The 19,306-nt window shown below is 36.4% G+C and overlaps 1 protein-coding gene across 1 annotated transcript; it reads right to left on the reverse strand.

Annotated features, from left to right (window-relative positions):
* Positions 1-233: 233 nt before the first annotated feature.
* Positions 234-18,918, reverse strand: LOC128095601 (vomeronasal type-2 receptor 116-like). Its single transcript, XM_052714720.1, has 7 exons — positions 18,841-18,918; positions 18,224-18,363; positions 7,924-8,224; positions 6,768-7,574; positions 5,795-6,013; positions 3,987-4,110; positions 234-1,162 (listed from the first exon to the last, which is right to left on the reverse strand). Exons 1-7 carry the CDS (start codon positions 18,916-18,918, stop codon positions 234-236), a joined length of 2,598 nt encoding a protein of 865 aa, XP_052570680.1.
* Positions 18,919-19,306: the final 388 nt, after the last annotated feature.

Here is a 19,306-nt window from a genome sequence, read left to right on the forward strand (position 1 = left end):
TATGAAAATGCAAACTGGATTTCAAGTGTGGATAACTCCAATAGCTCCAGTACAAAGAGGCTCTAATACAATTGGATGACTGTAGACAGAAATTTTCCTATAATCAGACGACCATGTAAAAGCACAAAGGATCAAACCCTTACTCTAACTGCATAACACATATTTTCAGAAGAGATCAACTGGACTTCATCTTTGAAATCATGTTTAATATGATTACTATGTTGAGTTTTAAACTAGGTTTTGACAGGGTTATTCCTTCTAGAATGTGGCCTGTTCCTGATATGATGAACTGAGTTCTTATCTGGCCTTATTAAGATAATATAGCACTTAGGGACAAAAATGAAGCCAAGGAGGGCTGCACTAGAACCCAAGATAGAGAAGACTTCCATAGCCACCATGACCTTCCCCTTGGTGCTGTGGTAGACAGGGAGGAATGTGATCCACACACAGAAGAACACCAGCATGCTGAATGACAGGAACTTGGCTTCATTGAATGTGTCTGGCAGATTGCGTGACATGAAAGCCATTGTAAAACTCCCAAGTGCCAAGGAGCAGAGATATCCCAGTATTCCAAGGAAGGCAAAATCTGAGCCTTTGTTACACACAAGGATGATATGTCCATGTTCAGCATGATAGTCTTGGTCAAGGAAGGGAGGAGAGGTCCCTAGCCAGATTCCAGAGAAGACAAGGTGGATCAGAGCACATATGGGGATGATGAAGTTCGGAGCCTTTGATATTATTAACCACCTCACCACTCTCCTTGGAAAAGTAACCTTGAAGGCAATAACCACAGTGATAGCTTTGGCCAACACAGTGGCAAGAGCCACAGTGAAAGCACCTCCAAATATGATCTGCTGCAGGATACAGGTTGCGTTGTTGGGATGGCCAATGAAGAGCAATGAACATAGGAAACAGACAGTGAGTGTGATAAGAAGTGTGTAACTAAGGGTCCTATTATTAGCTTTGACAATTGGAGTGTCTCTGTGCTTCACAAAGATTCCAAGAACCACAGTTGTGAGTACAGAGAAGCACAGAGCTATGGTTGTGAGAGACATCCCCAAGGGGTCCTCATGGTTAAGAAAACTCACAGCTTTCTGGAGGCAGTGTTTCTTCTCTGTCTCTGCATAATGACTCTCTGGACACTTCATGCACTTTTCCATATCTGATCAGAAATGAGGTGAGATTTAATCCAAGCTGAAGTTATCCCTTTTATTCTAAGCCATTTTTCTGTACTTTTGGACAGAACTACTATCTATATCACTTTCCTGTTTTATCAGGGACAAAGAAACACAAACTCTGTAGTGAACATTTTCATATTTATACCACCCAACTTCCTTATCTGATATTTCAGTTATTATTTATGTGAACTTATAAAGTGTGTTGATACAACTCAGCCCTCTTTCCTCTTGCTCCATTCTTCAACTTCTCCCACTTTTATTTTCCAACTTAATGTGCTCTCTTATCTCTTCTTTTTATATTTTAATACTCACTGAGTCTATTCAGTGATGCTAGTATTTACATACATGGGGGCAACAACTGGAATATGGGTAGCATTTCGGAGTCCACATCAGAGTCCACAACCTTAAAGAAAAAGTGATGTTCCTCTTTTGGTCATAGTTATCAATTACTAGTAGCTTCTTTTTTTTTTTTTTTTTTTTTTTTGGTTTTTTGAGACAGGGTTTCTCTGTGTAGCTTTGCGCCTTTCCTGGAACTCACTTGGTAGTCCAGGCTGGCCTCGAACTCACAGAGATCCGCCTGGCTCTGCCTCCCGAGTGCTGGGATTAAAGGCATGTGCCACCACCGCCCGGCAATTACTAGTAGCTTCTTATACAACCCATCTTCTTTATAGTGATGTAAATTAAATACACCGTACAGTTTTCTCTCTTATATACTTTCAGGGTTCTTGTGCTATTGGTGTATCACTTTTGGAAGTTGTTTGAATACTGAATTACAATACATAAACATACTTTATTTCTGAAACCACATCATAAGTCATACCACATTATTAATTTGAATAGTGCAAAAGAAGGAGTATGCTCTTGAAATTATTTTCCTAAAAGTACTCTTCTTAAACATAGGGTCTCAATTTTCTTATCATTATAAAATGCTTCCTGTTTTCTAATATTGACTCTTCTCTGTGGAAGCTTTAGTGAATAGGCATTACTACATTGCTACAAGCTTGACTAGTGCACTAGTGAATAGTCGTCATTCAAACTGGGGAAAGGTCAGAACTATTGAGACAGTTTTATGGTATGAAATAAAACAGTGTTATAGTATTTGAAGTACAAGAACAGTGATTTATGCACGCCAGTTTTCCATTGTCATTTTTTGTATGATTTTAAAAAGAAACTAATCACCAGATTTTCAATTTTATTTTGTTGACAAATATTATTAACATATTATTGAACTCACTTTAGTAGAATAAAACTTATTTCTATATACCTTGTAAATAATGTTTCCTTCAGCTATCGTGACACATTGTTATATCTGTTCTGAGGACCTACTTTCAAGATATAACCTCAGTCTCTGTTATTTCCTTCTCATTTATATGGAGGTGTGCATTTTGTTTTAGTTTTCTAAGTTTTAATGGAGGACTAACATATATAACTACATTCCTTACTAAAGGCAAATGATACATGGAAGAAAAATGACAATGTGAGTGTGTGTGTGTGTGTGTGTGTGTGTGTGTGTGTGTGTGTGTGTGTGTGTGTGTGAATTTGTGCATGCATATTCACTAAAAATTTGGGGTTTTTTTGAATAACAGCTTGAGGGCACAGTCTTTTACATCTCAGTGTGGGAAATCCATGAAAGAAGTTGCAGAAAGAATGTAAAAATCAGAAGTCCTGAAATACTTCAAGGTAATAGAAACTTGCAGACACAGCTGGGCAGTTGAATATATAAATTTGAGGTTTGATACCATGCATATAACATGTGAAAGCTCAGGGCAGACCAAATATCATTATGTATTGAGAGTTGGCATAAAATACTACACTTAACTGAGAAGTTATTTGACCTCATAGCTGTTATAATGGAAAGACACTTTAAACTTTAGGAATGTGGCAGGAGGAATTAGTCCATATTCCATCCGTGATTGCACTCCAAAGAGTATTTGGGTAGCAGAAACTGAATTCAATGAGTTCTTCTTAATTTTTTTAACAAGAGAGAAAAGAAGTTAGGTAGGAAAGTGGAAGATTTGGGAGGGTATGAATATGATCCAAATACATAGTATGAAATTCTCAAAGAGTAGAAAACATTTCAAAATTTCAAAATTGAAATAAACCCGGTCACAAATTTAGTATTATGTATGGAAATACGAGCTTTTAAAGATTTGTCTTCCCAATGAAATATGCTGTGAATATGTTCAGGACCTCTTCTTCTAAATGGAGATTTTATATTCCATTGCAGCTCTTAGGTCTTGGTACAACTCTCAGTAACAGACCGTTTGAACTGCTTTGAGGATATTGTTTTATATATGGTTTCTCAGAATTGGAGCATAAAAATGGACATAATCCTATTCATTAAGGAAAATTGAAATGTTAGTTATGCTCTACAGTCAATAATTATATAGTGGGGATATTAAACACAAATTGCTAATTTTCTGTTCTTGGTGGGAAGAATCATTATTAAAATAACCTATCCTTCATTTATGTGAGTTCTAATCATTATTAAAATACTGTTAGGAAAATATTCAATTTGTGTAATTTATTATTATGTGTTAAATTATGTGGGGAAATAAAGCATATTGATTAGTACAGAGAAAAGGGGTTTCCTACAGGAAACAATAGATGAAGTTGATCATAAATGTAAATCAATTATAAATTTCTGTGCCTACTCTGCACTATTTCAAGACATGGTGATAAACATTTCATATCCTAAATAAGAGAAGGAATACATTTTTCTGACTTTTCTCTAGATATTTTTCAGGTTTTAAGATAATGCAGAATCCTATAGAAATGTGGAACCATTCCTGGAAGATTTATTCTTACCTGTGTCATTGGAAATCTCATTGTCTGCACAAGGAGTGCAATCATAGCAGCAAACAGCCTTGCCCTCTCGGATAATTTTCCTGAATCCAGGCCCACAGCTCTCACTGCACACAGAATGAGGAGTCTGAGAAAAATTGGAGCCAAGTTAGCAAATTCTCATGGTTTATTGAAAGTCTCAAGCTGGGCGGTGGTGGCACACACCTTTAATCCCAGCACTCGGGAGGCAGAGCCAGGCAAATCTCTGTGAGTTCGAGGCCAGCCTGGTCACCAAGTGAGTTTCAGGAAAGGCACAAAGCTACACAGAGAAACCCTGTCACCAAAAAGGAAAGAAAGTCTCAATAATATTTTTAGTATCACATAATTAATTTGCAAGTTTTATTCCTATAAAAGTAGAAAAGGAATTTAGCATCTGTGATCTATACAAAATTGGTCTGAGGATTATCCCATTATTAGACAGTTTGGATCATAATGAGATAGGGACAATTTTGATGTACAGAGGTCATAGAAGACATGACATAAAAGGTCATGTGGTCCTTCCAGATGGATCTTGTCTCTGACCTTGGTTTCTAATGCATTGAGAAACTTTTAGTTCCACCATGATTGTAAGTCTTGCATGTCAACTTAACAGGACTCATATTCACCATGTAAACAAATTGTTGGACATCCCTGTGAGTGTTTCTAAAGAAAAGTTTAAAGGATTTTCTCTAAGAGTGAGCATCATCATTCTGTAGGCTGTTTTCTCAGAATTAAGAATGAGAAAAAGGTGATTCATTGTATTCACTTTTTTTCTATTGACTGAGAATATGATGTCATCAGGAACCTCATGCTCCTAGAGCAATAAATTTCCAAAGATAAGGGCTGAAGGCTCATACTGTCATCCAAAAGAAACACTTGCTTAAGTTACATTAGGTATGTATGTATCTTCAGTAGCAGAAAAAGTATTAACATAAATACATGCACGCTATAGTATTTCAATTCAAGGGGTGCATAAAAGAAATGATAACTGTTTATCTTCTGTAATTTTAAGTATAGAATCAAGATGAACTACTCAAATTTTAGATACAGTGAAGGAATTCTAATAGAGACATTGTGTATTGGTTTGAATGAAAAGTGGCAATTATAAACTCAGATATGTGACTCTATATTTCCTCAATGGTAGTGCTATCTTGAGAGTTATTTCAACTTTAAGCGTTGTAGACTTATTGGCAGAATTATTTCAGTGGTTGGAGATTTTGAAAATTTATGATCCTCACCTAATTTCAGTATTCACTCTCTGCCTCCAGTGTGTGGACTGAGACATTTTATTTTCAGCTTCCTACCCATCTCTCCACTAATGTGACACACTGGCATGCCTCCTGAGTATAAAGGACACTCGAAACTCCAGAACCATAAGTCAGATAAACTCTTTTTTCCAAAAGTCACTTCTGGTGATGGTGTTTGATATTAGCAAGAAAATATAACTTATTCAGCTTTCTGTTGTGAATGTAGAGATTTTCTACATCAGAGTGTCCTGTGAGATATTATGAGGATTGCATATACCACTTCTCAGGTGTACTTAATTTGTTTCAAATTGACAAAATTTAACCCATGCACTGCTGAATATTAGCAGACATTTAAAGCTTAAAAAGTCCTTTTTTAAATAATCAGGGGATTATAAAGCACTGTCTTTTAGTAGTTATTTTTTTGTCTTTGACTACTGGGAATTTTATAGTACTGGGATTTAATTTCAAAAGTAGAAGTTGTTTTACTGGAGGATATATTTGTATTATTATGATAAGTTTAATGCATTGAGATAATATATAACCCACCTCTGAATATCTTTCTGGCCATCGTATCATCTTCTCAGATAAAGTTAACTGTTGACTCTGTGGAGCATTGGGAAAAAAATTTCCTACTTTCACTTTAAGTCCAAGACCCTTTGGAAAATTCCAAAAGTTGAGAATATCATACTTATCATCATCTAACTTCTGTTTCCATTCTAAAGCCATATTGGCTCCCATGTGGACATTCCTCAAGAAAGGATGAAGCTGAAAGTGATGCAAGAACATGTTTTAATGTAGGTCTGAAAGTTTGACCACTAATGGATTATAGAGTAACTCTCCATGTTCATAATCTGTGTTGTAGGATATGATAATAATGTAGGTATCATTGAAGGTCAGCAATGGTGACCTATGTAAATGGGATACAATTCTACAACTGGGGAACACTCAGCCTCAAGAACATCTTCTATACAAACTTAAGAATGGAATCGGTGAGTACTGATTGAAGCAAATCTCAATTTATTTAAAAGAGCTATACCCATTTACACACAGGGTTCATCCCAAAGTTAATTGAGTAAAATGTGGGTACTTACGACTAAATAGTAGTTAAAAGAAATCATTTATGTACTAACAACTTGGGATAATGATTTCATTGTTTCACTAAGAAAATTCTTAGGTTTCTGGTATAATCATTACAATGAAAAAAAATTGTGCAGCTATTTGTGACACAATTTTTATATTCATTAAAATCATTTCCTCTGTGCCACTAGCACCTTATTCCACAGCAACATGAACAGAAAAATCTGCACTGACATGGAAGATAGGATAACACATGAAGAATCTCCTGTGGATGGACACACAAACATACACACACACAAATACACACACACACGTGTATATGAATGTATACATACATATACTCTATGTAAAATTCTGAAATATGTAATACCTAGTTTGGTGCCTCTGAAGACTGTCAAAATTTCACATTGTTGATGCTCTAATACAATGGAAGGAATATTACCTGCCAGGGGAAGAACACCATTCTTTCCCCATTTCCAAATGGTTGCATTTGTACTTGCTGAAGACTCATCTCATGGAGACTATGGGCCACAGTATAGACAGCCTTGTATGTATTGTAGCTGTCTTCACTCATTACCATGTCAATCATATGTCTAGGCAGTAATTCCAAGGAAGCATTGGGTTGGCAGTTCTCCAAAAGATGACAATCAAGCTCTGAAAATGAGCACTTGAAGAACAAAAACCACAATTTAGGAAGGTAATTGTCTTCTGAGTATTTATAAGGATTAACTGTTTGGATAAAATTTTTAAATTCAGCCACCTGCGCATGGTGTTGTGAAAAAATGAGACTTCCATGGAATGAATCCAGCAAGAAATAATCAGCAATATTAGTAACATCCCACTCAGAGGTCATGACCCAGACTTTTCTTGTCAAAATTTGTTGCCCTAGATTTGTCATTAAACCTTGTAACAAATCATTGTCACCATAAATGATGATAATATTGGCCAATGTTTCCTGGATGATGCCAAGACTTTTCCAGTATTTATATGAAAATGAATTCCAGGTGCTTTGGATCCTTTCAACAAAAGCTATGCAGACTTGATTTTTCTCCATCTTTTCTCCTATATCTTCTAGAAACTGAGTCCCTCTGTGATCATCTGGCACAAGCAGTCCAATCCAGGTCCAGCCAAAATGAAGCATCAAAGAGACCATGGCAAGAGACAGAGTTGTTCCTTTGAGGGCCATCTGGTAGAGAGAAGTAAACTGACTTCGGTCACTGAAGATAGGCTCAAAAGGACCAACAGTGAGCTGAAGAGAAAAAAAATGGAAACAAGAGAAAGAACAATGGCATTATGCACAATCCTTGTTCTGCAGAAACAGGTGGAAATGGTAGCAAAATGATGGATTCACCCTGATTTGAAAACAAATTTCTATGAGAGATTTTAGAAAATTACTGGCCTATTTTCTATTTTTATTAATCCTCTTTGTACTGCAACCTCCCCTTTCTTTTCCCAGTGACTGAAATAGAGATCCATCTCCAATTGTCTGGATAATTGTCATTGATATCTAACTAATCCAATTATAACTTTTTACCTATGGACACACCTGAAATGTCAGCAAAGGAGATCTGCATTTTTTATCCCATACAACTCCTCACCTGTGGAAATTTGTAGAGCTGAAGCAGTGTCCCAATATGGGCAGATTTTACCCACGATGGTCCTGTTATTACAGCAGTTGTCTTTCTCTCCTTTAAACAGTTATAATTACAGTGAAGACTGCGAAGGTTACTCAGGCCTGTGAGCCAAAAAAGAACATTCATAAGAATGTTTTTCTCACTGTATGGGACATTATAGAAGTCAAATCCCAGAGATATGTTTGGTAAAAGATGAGGGTTCCTGTTGATCTCCTCAATGGCAAATACCAGGGCCAGAACCAACTGGTGTATTTTAAAATTATAACTGCAGAGATTGAATAAAAACATACCTGAGGAAATTACAGGCCACACAGAACTGCAGATTCCAACTACAAAGACTAAAGCACAGATCCCAGAATTCCTGGGTATAGCTAGGTATTTCAGTGTTTGTGGAAACTGCAATGCCTATACATAAGCACCAAGTAGGAGAACTAAGACCCTAATCTTGTCTGAGACTAAATGAAAGACATTCAAGGCTTTAAACTTATATCTGATTTTGGCTCAAGCCCTAGAACTTCCAGATGCCCCAAAGCCTTTTCATTGCCAAAGCATGACACAAAAGACAAAGGCGTTTTACCCAAATGTTGGGACCATGGAAATTCCCTGTGATACATCAATCCAAATGATTGGACCCTATAACCATACTGAGGAAAAAAATTCATCAACTGTTTAATGACTGTTTGACCTAGTACAAGACTCTACTCCTGGCCCAAACTTGAGTTCAGTTTGTCATCAATCCAGCTATCCCTCTTGCCTGGTAATGACCTGTGGGAGCCCGTTCTCGGTTTCCTCGTGGCTTTACCCAGCATGTCTGCATAGAGGATGATTAGGACCACGGGCCTGAGTGCAGGTGTCTGAGATGGTCTGCACTTGGCTGTGCTGGGGGAGGAGGTCTTTTGCTCCACCCCTTGGCGTCTCTATAAAAACCCTGGGGCAGAAACAGTCGGGGCCCTTTGGAATAGGTTCCAGGCCCTCTCGAGGCTATCCTTTATTTTCTATCTGTTTATCTCCACGATATTCTCTGCAATAAATCCTTATATCTAATATTTCCTGCTGCTCACACTCAAGAAAACTCTGGGGAACTGTGGGGGTGGTTGGGTAAATGCCTCACAATGACCTACAGGTACTCAGACAAGACTGTCAACAGATCAATGATGAAACCAGGAATGTTGGAGATGCAATATGTACTTTTAATAAAATTATTTGTGCTTAAACCAGGAACCTCATCCCAGGAAGAGGAACTGATTGTTCTAGCTCAGTATCTCATATGGGGAAAAGGAAACTCCACTAAAATATACATGGTCCATCAGTTGATATGATTTTACAAGTGGGTATGTCAACTGTGTGATCTATAGAGAAAGATGGTTTCTTACTGCTGGAAAAAAAGGACATTAAAAAATCTAGGCCCTCCTACAGACTATGTGGATTCCCCTAGAAATTGTTGTCCTCCATGGGCACACAGTTTAACTCACTGTCTGACAGCTGACACTAAAACTTATTGATGTTCTGATGACACATACCACAAACAGTGCTACCTGAGACTGCAGGGCAAAGAAAAATGGTCAGTAAAAAACTATATGTAGCTAGGAGATTTCCTATGTCCTGGCCTGATGGCAGTTGGGACAAATCTCTCCCACTTGCATCCCCCAAGTAAACACACAGAGGTTTATATTAATTATAACTGCATGGCCATTGCTCAAGGTTTTTGCTAACTAGCTCTTATATCTTAAATTAGCCCATAACTATTAATCTATGCATAATCATATATTCTGTGGCTTTACCCGCGTCCCATTAAATGTTGCTCCTTCAGTGACTCGCTGGTGTCTCTCTCTGCCTTCTTCCTATTTCTCTCTTTGAATTTCCCACTGCCTCTAAGCTGCTTTGCCATAAACCAAATGGCTTTATTTGTCAACCAATCAGAACAACACATATTTGTAGTATACAGAAAGACATTCCTTCATCACCTATCTGTTTTCTGGAAGGTACCAGAGGAAAAGTTCATTCTCTCAGAAATAACTAGCTGGATTCTGGTAACAAACCTTTACCAGAGGTTTGTTCAGACCAATGTTTGTTATACCTATATGCGACTCACTACCATGGTTTATCTCAGCGATATTCCAGGATTGTGTTAAAGTAAATTGAAAACAGAGAGTCCTTACCCAGGAAGGGATCCAAATGAAAGAACAACACCCCGTCAAACGTTGGAAAAACTGATTTCAAACAAGATCTGGCTTGCTGGGGAAGGAAAAAATACTTGCAACTTTCTTAAAGATACCGTTTTTCAGTGGTTAAAAGTGTTCCCCACATTTGCTAAAAGTACTCAAATAGCTAAAAAGATCAGGCATAAATGAGTGTTCCAGTTTGACTGCCTTCTAGCAATAGGGTCCAACAATATCCTGATTATCATATCTCAAACCCTCTTAAATAATAGCTATGGCTTTAGACATAGAGCAGAAACTTCACTGTGTATCTAGACCTCAGAGTTCTGAACTGGCAGAAAGAATGAACAGGACATCAAATGAAACTCCAACAAAATTCTCATTAGCATCCAGAAAAAGGTGGATAGGCTTCTGCCTTTACTGTTCCTCAGTTTACTGTTTCCCATATAGGGAGGGATTAACTACCCATGAGATTATATTTGGAAGAATTCCCTACCTGCTTCCAAGGCTCAGAGACAAGCAGTTGACAAAACACTTTAATCATTCCCTTATCAAGTCACTAAAGGCATTCCAGTTCTCCACACAGGGTATTCACTGAATTATCTGAGGTACTAGATACTCAGTCATCTTCTGAGTCCACCACCAATTTCACCTTGCTTAAGTACAGTGATATCCTCTGTGTCAAGTGAATAGCCAAAGGGACAATGGAGCTAATCAGTTAAGGACCCTACAATTTCATTCTCTCTATTCATATGGTGGTGAATGTAGGTGCTCTTACATCATAGACCCACCACACCAAGATAAAGAAAGTGGAAGCCATAGATGCTATTCTCAAATGGAATGTCTCTGAACTATGGACCTGTTAATAATAAGGTGTCATTTGTCCCCAGGTTCTTGCACTCCCTGCTCTTATACCTCTTACTGAACCTTGTGTTTTTCACTATAGGTACGAACACAGGGTCACAGTCCAAGCTTCAGTGCTCTCAGGACTGGACTGGAGATTGAGGATGACAGATAAATGGAAGGTATTATCTGATGTGACTACAGACCAGCAGCCTTTATCTAATCTTGATCTTTACTTGCTGATGCCTACTTTAAGTGTTTTGCTGTCCTGGAGAAATGAAGGACGTGAGAGTTTATCTTTTCAGAGAGTAATACAGAGTTTATGATTACATGCATTCTCTGTGGCTTTGTCCCCTAGTTGCCAGCATCAAGGCAGTTTCCATTGTAAAACCGGAGAGTCCTAAAAAGTTTGATTTAAAATTATTCAGGTTTTTGGGAGTTAGGAATAACCTGAGAAATAAGACTCTATTCTTCAGGTGGGACCTTAAGGATAGAGTTATATCACTCCCATCCAAAATCAGCCAGAATTGCTGGTTATGCTTAGACCATGCCCTCATACTACATAGGGATATGAATTAAACAGACTGTCAGCCCATTGACTGACATACTTACAGTGACTGGGAGTAGCCTTAAATAACATTAGGACACTTACAAGGTACAAAGAAATCTAATATCCCAAATTTTTAACCTACACACTTTACCCTATTGGGTAGCTGATATTCAGCCTAATGGGATGATTTATATATAATTTGTATATGCAGTTTTACTGGGCCTCTGGGACTACTTGGTGGACACATGCAAATGTTTTGACTCAATGGCTCATCTAACTGTTTCCAAACTAAGTAGATATGTTGATCAGAACTTAGAGGCATTAAAAGTTCCTGTTTCTGAATTTTTAAAAAAAAAGATTTCTTTGCAGAAATGTTTCTACAAAATTGGAGAGGCTTAGAATTCTCATGAAATACAGGAAAGTATGTATGGATTTGGGAAAAACCTCGTTTCTCTTTATTAACTGATCAGGAACAATTAGAGAAGTTCTTGGCATGATTGTGAAAATGTTTACTCCCCCTGGCAAACTACTCTGCTATCAGCACTGGTTGGGCATCTAACTCTCATTCTGATTGGATCATAAAATAAATAGTCATGATTTGGCTCATTCCCTGAGAACAGTGGTGAATGTAGCAGTGCCCCAGTCCTTAGTAGGCCTCCAGAGCTTAGCACATCTGACTGGATGGTGGAAGTGCCATTCAGCTTGTAAAGCTCAGCAAATGGAGAGCACCACCTGATAAAAATGAAAACAACACACATAGTTTTCAGAAAGACTCTAAATGTATTAAACTTGTTTTTGCTTCTGTAATTTGAATTCTAGCTAACTGTTCTTGTTAACTGATGTATTTTAACACAGAACATTTTTTTTTGTACTTTAAAGCTCATCCTGAGAAAGTCTCCATGCTACCCTGGGATTCTGATCACCCAGTATAGTTGCAGGCTAGATAAGAAAGGTTTTCTATGGGCTTAAATCATGTTCCAAAATTCTTCTCTGGTGAATACCCTAAACACTAAATTGTATACATCAAACCAGAAATAAAAATTAGTTAACATTATCCAGTTATATGCCCTGCAAGATGCAAAAATAACTGACCTAATAAGACATGCCCTCTGATGCAATAGGAAAAGAAATGTTACATGAATATTCAAATAGTTTTCTGTTTGGATTGAGGGCATGTTCCATGAGAAGAAATTCATTCATAGCATGGTTATTTGGAACACAAAAAAAACCATAAGCCCAAGGAGAGATAAAAAATATTATTATGCTAAACAGATGTAGAATTATCATGATTCCTAATAATTTATTTTTCAAACCATAGATGAGAACATTGATCCATTTTTGTCACAGAAACCTCTGCTGGTAGGTGTAAATTAACAGAGACCTCTAACTGATCATTTTGGAGAGAATGGGGCACTGGATAATGCTAGGCTTCAGAAGAGGAACACACATTATTCTGAGGCACAAAAATCTCAGTGTTCTTCCAGAGGATGTAGATAATTAAAAGAAAATTATTTTCCAGAAAGAACAGAGTAATTGTAGATACAAATGCATAGTATCAAGGGCACCAGAGCTGCAAAAGGTTATGCTAGAAAAAAAACCTCAAGCATAGAGAAGAGAGTTTTGTGTGAAATCACACCACTAGCTGTGGGGATTTTGTCCTTGATACATTTTGTGATAGTCAGTTATTATCAAAGCTTTGAACTCCAGTAGGTTTACCATAGTCAAGAGAAGGCTCCAGTTTTATGAATAATACCAAAACATAGACAGGATTCTTTGGGGAAAAAGAAGAAATGTCAAATTGGGTGAAAAGGAGGGTTAGTATAAAGGAGCACATATGGAAGGAGTGGGGGGAGGAGTGAATATAGTCAAAACACACTGTACTTAAGCTCTCACTTAATTCATGAAAGCATTTAAACATCAAAAAAGCAGCCAGATACACCAAAATGATAAGTAAAGAAAGACATGTACTGGAAGGGAAATGGGCACAAAAGTCCTTCATAGTGGAAACCAAGAAATTGTGGAAACCAAGTTATCGTTCCTAATGGAAAGATTTGAATGTGTGTGTGTGCGTGTGCGTGTGTGTGTGTGTGTGTGTGTGTGTGTGTGTGTGTGTGTGTGTGTGTACACAAATAGAATGCATGCATTTTGAGAATTTCTTACATGTATGTATTTTTATGAGCATATTATATTCATAATCGCTGTTGTATTTTCCATGTAAAGACAGCAGAGATACTCAAAGCCTCCAACCACTAAGCAATGATAATGGGATAAAAAATTTAATCACAAAATCTGATCAGTATTTTTTAGATCTCTGTTTTTTCAATATATAGAACATCAAAATTATGTCAAGTTCATATATGATACCAAAATGTGGGTTTTTTGCTGCTTGAATGCTTTATTATTAGATTTTTAAAATGAAAATGCACTGAGATAGGTCTGGAGTACATCATACCAGTTTCTTGTTAGACGACAATGGGAGAGAGAAGAAAGACAGCCATGCTTAAGTACTTGAGTTCATCAAACATGGAGGTCAGACAGAGATGGAGAAGCCACATTGCAGGGAAAATGACTTCAGAGAAACAGAAAGGGAGCCCAAGATATCACAGAAGCATAGTGAGGATCTGACCAGAACCCCAAAAAAAAGAAATAGAAAGAATAAAATGAAATTAGGATTTTGAGAATGAGCACTCAGCTGCGTTCAAAACCAATGAAAGTTATGACATACTCCAGTATGTAAATGTTGTGATCTGGATATTCACTATTGTTATACACAAGAAAGTTCAATCCTATCTCTTATGTACTAGTTAAAATTGGTTTTGGATTTTAATATATTTCATGGACATTAATTTTTAAAAATTTTGACCAATATGAAAAACATAAAAAATGGCAAAAATGGTGAGAAATAAAAATACAAGATTCTTTCTCTTCATAAATATATTTTAGTAACCTATGATGTACAATATTGTCACAGGATGATTGCTGTAGAAGATGGACAGACATATTGAAAGGTTCAGAAATCAGAGAATGGGTTGTAGGAATTATTGTCCCTGCATTGCCTAATTTCAACTGGAAATCATAGATGTCATTATTTATTAACTCAATTACATTAGGTATGAGAGTGACATTGGATAAATTAATATTTATTAATCTTATTAGACAAAATCAGTCTAAAATGGTCCAAATTATTACTGAATGTGAATACAGTGATAGATAGACACATATATTTCTACAAGTGACACATTGAGGTAAGTAATAAAAGAATTCCCATAGTAATAACAATGACAGCCATCAGTATTCACTTCTGTGAGAACCAAAAAACATTCTTACACCAGGTATACTGGTGTGTATCTGATTAGTTGTATGTGAGTTTCTTGCTGTGTTGTAAAATACCATGGCAGATTACACATTCTTTGTGAAACACCCTAAGAAAAGAGGAGCTAGCAAATAAGATCTCCATACTAATAAAAAGTACCAAGAGAGGATAAACATAGCACAGGGGATACAACAGAATGGACACCAAAGAAAGGATTTCTAATAAATTAATGCAGTCCACATAGACCTCCATACAAAGATGTAGAGAGCATTCAAAATTCACTGTGCCCATATGAAGAGAAAAGGCCACAGAGCTTCAATTCATGGAAAGAAGAGATTGATTATTAGGCCACAGGCAGCAATGGAGGGAAGAGCTCAGAATCATGATATAGATAGGCATCGAGATATTTTCACTGGTAATACACAAAAGGAAGACAGATTGTGAGGAAACATGAAAGCTGACATTACTGTCTGAGTTATGCTCCATGAAATTAAATTTAGAGTTATATCTCTTTATTGCTTTTTTTCAATTCCACAAAAATACAATATATATATATATATATATATATATATATATATATATATATATATGGTGTTATTCTTAACTATTTGTCTTAAAAAGATAATGCAAGCTTTTATTGTTATCATTAAAAAGCAATGTTGATAAATCTTGGCCATTCCAAGTTAGGTTATTTGTTTGAAAATTTTTACATTTTATGATCAATGTCTTATCCTGAAAGTTTCATGAACATGACTGCCTGAACATGATATGAATTAAGAATACAATAATAGATATACTAAAGTGGCTGGGAGAAAGATCATAGGGTCTTATTTCTAGACAAAGGACTGGAGGCAACTAAGGAAATCAAAAGTCAGAGAAATAGTCTTCTACAGGGAAAAGCAAAGCCATCAAATATCCAATATCAAATGGTCATCCTCAAAACTATGCATAGAAGTACATTAATGTAGACTGATCTGTTTGTAGTTAGGAACATGTATATATATGTGCACCATTATGTTTATATATTAATGATTTTTTAAACAGTCAATAAATTTGAAAGGGAGGAAGAAGAGTTATCTGACAAAGATTGGAAGTAAGGAAGGAAAAGAGAAATACTCCAATTACATTACAATTTCAAAAATAAATGAAGTAATAAAAAATTTTAAAACAAGAATCCCACTGTATGGTGGTATTTCATTTGTACTGATATGTGATTTTAATTGTATGTTAATAAATAAAGTTGCCTGGGGGTCAGACCTATTAGAGCCATAGCAAGAGTGTGGCGGTGGTGGCGAACGCCTTTAATCCCAGCACTTGGTAGACAGAGCTAGGTAGATCTCTGTGTTCAAGGATACAGCCAGCATTGGAGACACACAGCTTTAATCTCAATACCAACCATAGAAGACCTGGAAGTCTCTACAAACAGGTAGTGACGAGGGCAGTCATGTGTTTGGGTTTACAACCAATGAGAAGGCAGAGCAGAAAGGCTATAAAGACAAACACACAGGAAGTAGCTCCCCTTAGGAGAGCTCTCTTGGCTGAAAAGGATCGATCACTGAAGCAGGAAGGGTGAGGCTCTTAGCTCTGACCTCTTGGCTTTCTTCTCTGAATCGGCTCTGTATTTCTTATTTAATAAGACGGTCGGTTACATCTACACCACTTCAATGTATTTTAGAATAAGCTGCAAGGAAATGCTTTTCGATTTTGATGTGTGAAACTGCTCACAAAAGGGCACATATTTATAGTAGAGGAGGAAAAACTATTAACATCCAAATTGTAAAAGATAATATTCATGTGATAAATGGATTTTTGTCACATTATTAACATAAGAAATGTTTGAAGATTTTGGGTAATCTACTTTGACATATCTAGTCAACCAAAATTTAAAGACAATGGGATAGACATATTCTTCATCTCCTTAATTTCTAGAGACAGTAACAATTTTAATTTGGAAGGATAACAGGCACCATGTATAACAGGATTTGTCATATGGAAAAAAAATATTTCACCTAGGGCAAAAAACCTAGCACTGAGTATGGGATGAATTTGATGTCGACCCACACATGGTGGAAGGTTAAATTGTCCTTCCACAGATGATCTTTCAGCTGCATGTGAGACTTGAGGCATGAGGGTCCATGGACACACACAAACATTTAGGTAAAAATGTCTTGTAAAGTCTGTATCATGTGCAGTCCATTAGACTAAGTCATGTTGCCTCAAAAGAAAACTTACATTAATCTGGAAATTAATATATGATTTTATGTTTGCATATCATATCATCTGAATATTTATAATAGCCCTAAAGTAAAATCTGTTTAAAAATTTAGACCACACAAAAACCAAAGTAGTGAAGAAAAATTCCTGCCCACAGCTAAGATTCTTTGTAATCTTGATAATTAAGATGACCATTTCTAGGCATGTAAAAATTATATGCATGAAAAAGACAAAGAAACTTAGAGAGCAGACATATTCCCTCTTTGAAAACATATATGTACTCTCTCAGCGTAATAAAGAAAGTAATCAGAAGCCTTACAAAATAGTTTTAGCTTTGAGATACATACATTTCTTGTTCCTCAACATGTACAAAAAAATTAGGAAAGGTATTTTACAACGGAAGATTTTGAGGGAGTAATGGAAAATGAGAAACACACACATATTACTCTTTTGTAGTAACAAAAACATTTCCCTACCACAAACTTAACTTTATTTCTGACTTAGTAAGAAACAACCCTAAGTGGCCACAATCTTGTCAATGTTGCTTATGACCACATCCATGAAAATGAGATTAAAAACTTGTTAGAAATGCATGGAAAGACATGCAAAAGAGAAAAATGCTTCTGGTAGTAAAATGTTAGTAAATAATTAATTTAACTAAAAAATTTTGAAGACAGGCATAGCTGTTTTGACAAGAAGAAACTATTGCCAACTTCTAAATCTGACATCCTTACTGCTAAATCAGTGGTATCTAGCATATGCAAACTTCTTACTCTACTATCACATCCCTCCATAGTAACAACTTATGGTGGCATCACCTTTTTTTGCATGAGTACATATAGACTTCTAGACTGTTCTGAAGAGCCAGGTAAACTTTGATAAAACTATCCTCCCTCTGAAGACCTAATATGAGAAACATGTGACTGTAAAGGCATGGCCAAGGAAGATCCAATATTTCAATTGTCATATTTTGAAACAAAGATCAATAAAAAAACAGGCTACTTATTGTATCATCTTTGAGAATAGAAAATAAATGAAGAATAACATACAATTAAATAAGGAATTTTGGATTAGCAGAGGGTTTTTCATGATAAAAATAAGAAGCATAGGAGCTTGAATACACATATCACCTGGGTCATTTGTAACATGAAATCTGAAACAGCATAAATGAACAACAACACTTACTGTATGCGAAAGTCGGTGTAAATGTTTGGCAGATAAGGATGTGAAACTTTGTTGACTGTGTACATAGTATGAACTGGGAAAAATACACCAATGGTTACATCTCCTTCATGGTGAAAATCTTCTTTGATTCTGAAATAACACTCAGTGGAGCTATAGGCATATGCATGACTGTGATTTAACAAGATCCTGAAAATAATAACCAAAAGAAAACATCCCACCAACACACATGTCTGTTCAGACATAAGTCTGATGGATCCAGATCTCACAGGGTCCTGCAGGTTTATACTTAGCTCAAGTGTTTGTGACCCTCTGCGCTTCTAACTTTGTTGATGGGTGAGGCTGTCACAGTAACGCAGAGAGCTGTCACACTCTGAGCACTTTCTTATACCTCTTCCACTGCCACTGAGAATTCTGGAACTCTTTCTTCCCTTGGGCTATGCATCTGAGGCCCTGTATTCAGATGAAAAACAAGCTGGAAAATATGTTTATAGATTTTCTTCTGCACCCTTAGGCACCATGATTTCAGCTAAAACAACAGGCAGTAAGAGCTCAGGGATGAACTCCTCTTTGGATTATTTGGTCACAAGAATGAAGCAATAAACTTTTCATATGAAAACAACTGAAATTTTGTTAACAGTTGACATTAGAGGATGGCATTCCAAGTGTAGTGAGTAGAGAAAGGGCCAAAATCCCATGATGGAGGGAACCCAGCAAAATGATTGAGACATCATGATTTTCCAAACCAAAAGAAGTCAGTAGATTCTACCTTGCTTAGTGTCTTTGTCTCAGAGATTCTTTGCTTCTATGATACATCTATACATGAATATTAATATAATGTTCACATCCAGTAAAATCTGCTTATTTCTCACTTTGAGAAAGTTAATGATCTTATTAAATTATTCAGTTCCAAATTGACCAACTAACTGAGACATGAAGTTTCTTGTTTAGATTCTATGATTTGAGCTACTGTACCTCTGCTGTCCTAGTTAATCCTCAGTAAATAATTGGGAAGATGTGTTGTTCTGATAAATACCTGTACCTAGTGCAGTGAGTTGACCAGCTATTTACCCTGTTCTGAGAACA

This window comes from Peromyscus californicus, unplaced genomic scaffold (assembly GCF_007827085.1).
Source record: "Peromyscus californicus insignis strain IS unplaced genomic scaffold, ASM782708v3 Scaffold_4__1_contigs__length_199733344, whole genome shotgun sequence".
Lineage (NCBI taxonomy): Eukaryota > Metazoa > Chordata > Mammalia > Rodentia > Cricetidae > Peromyscus > Peromyscus californicus.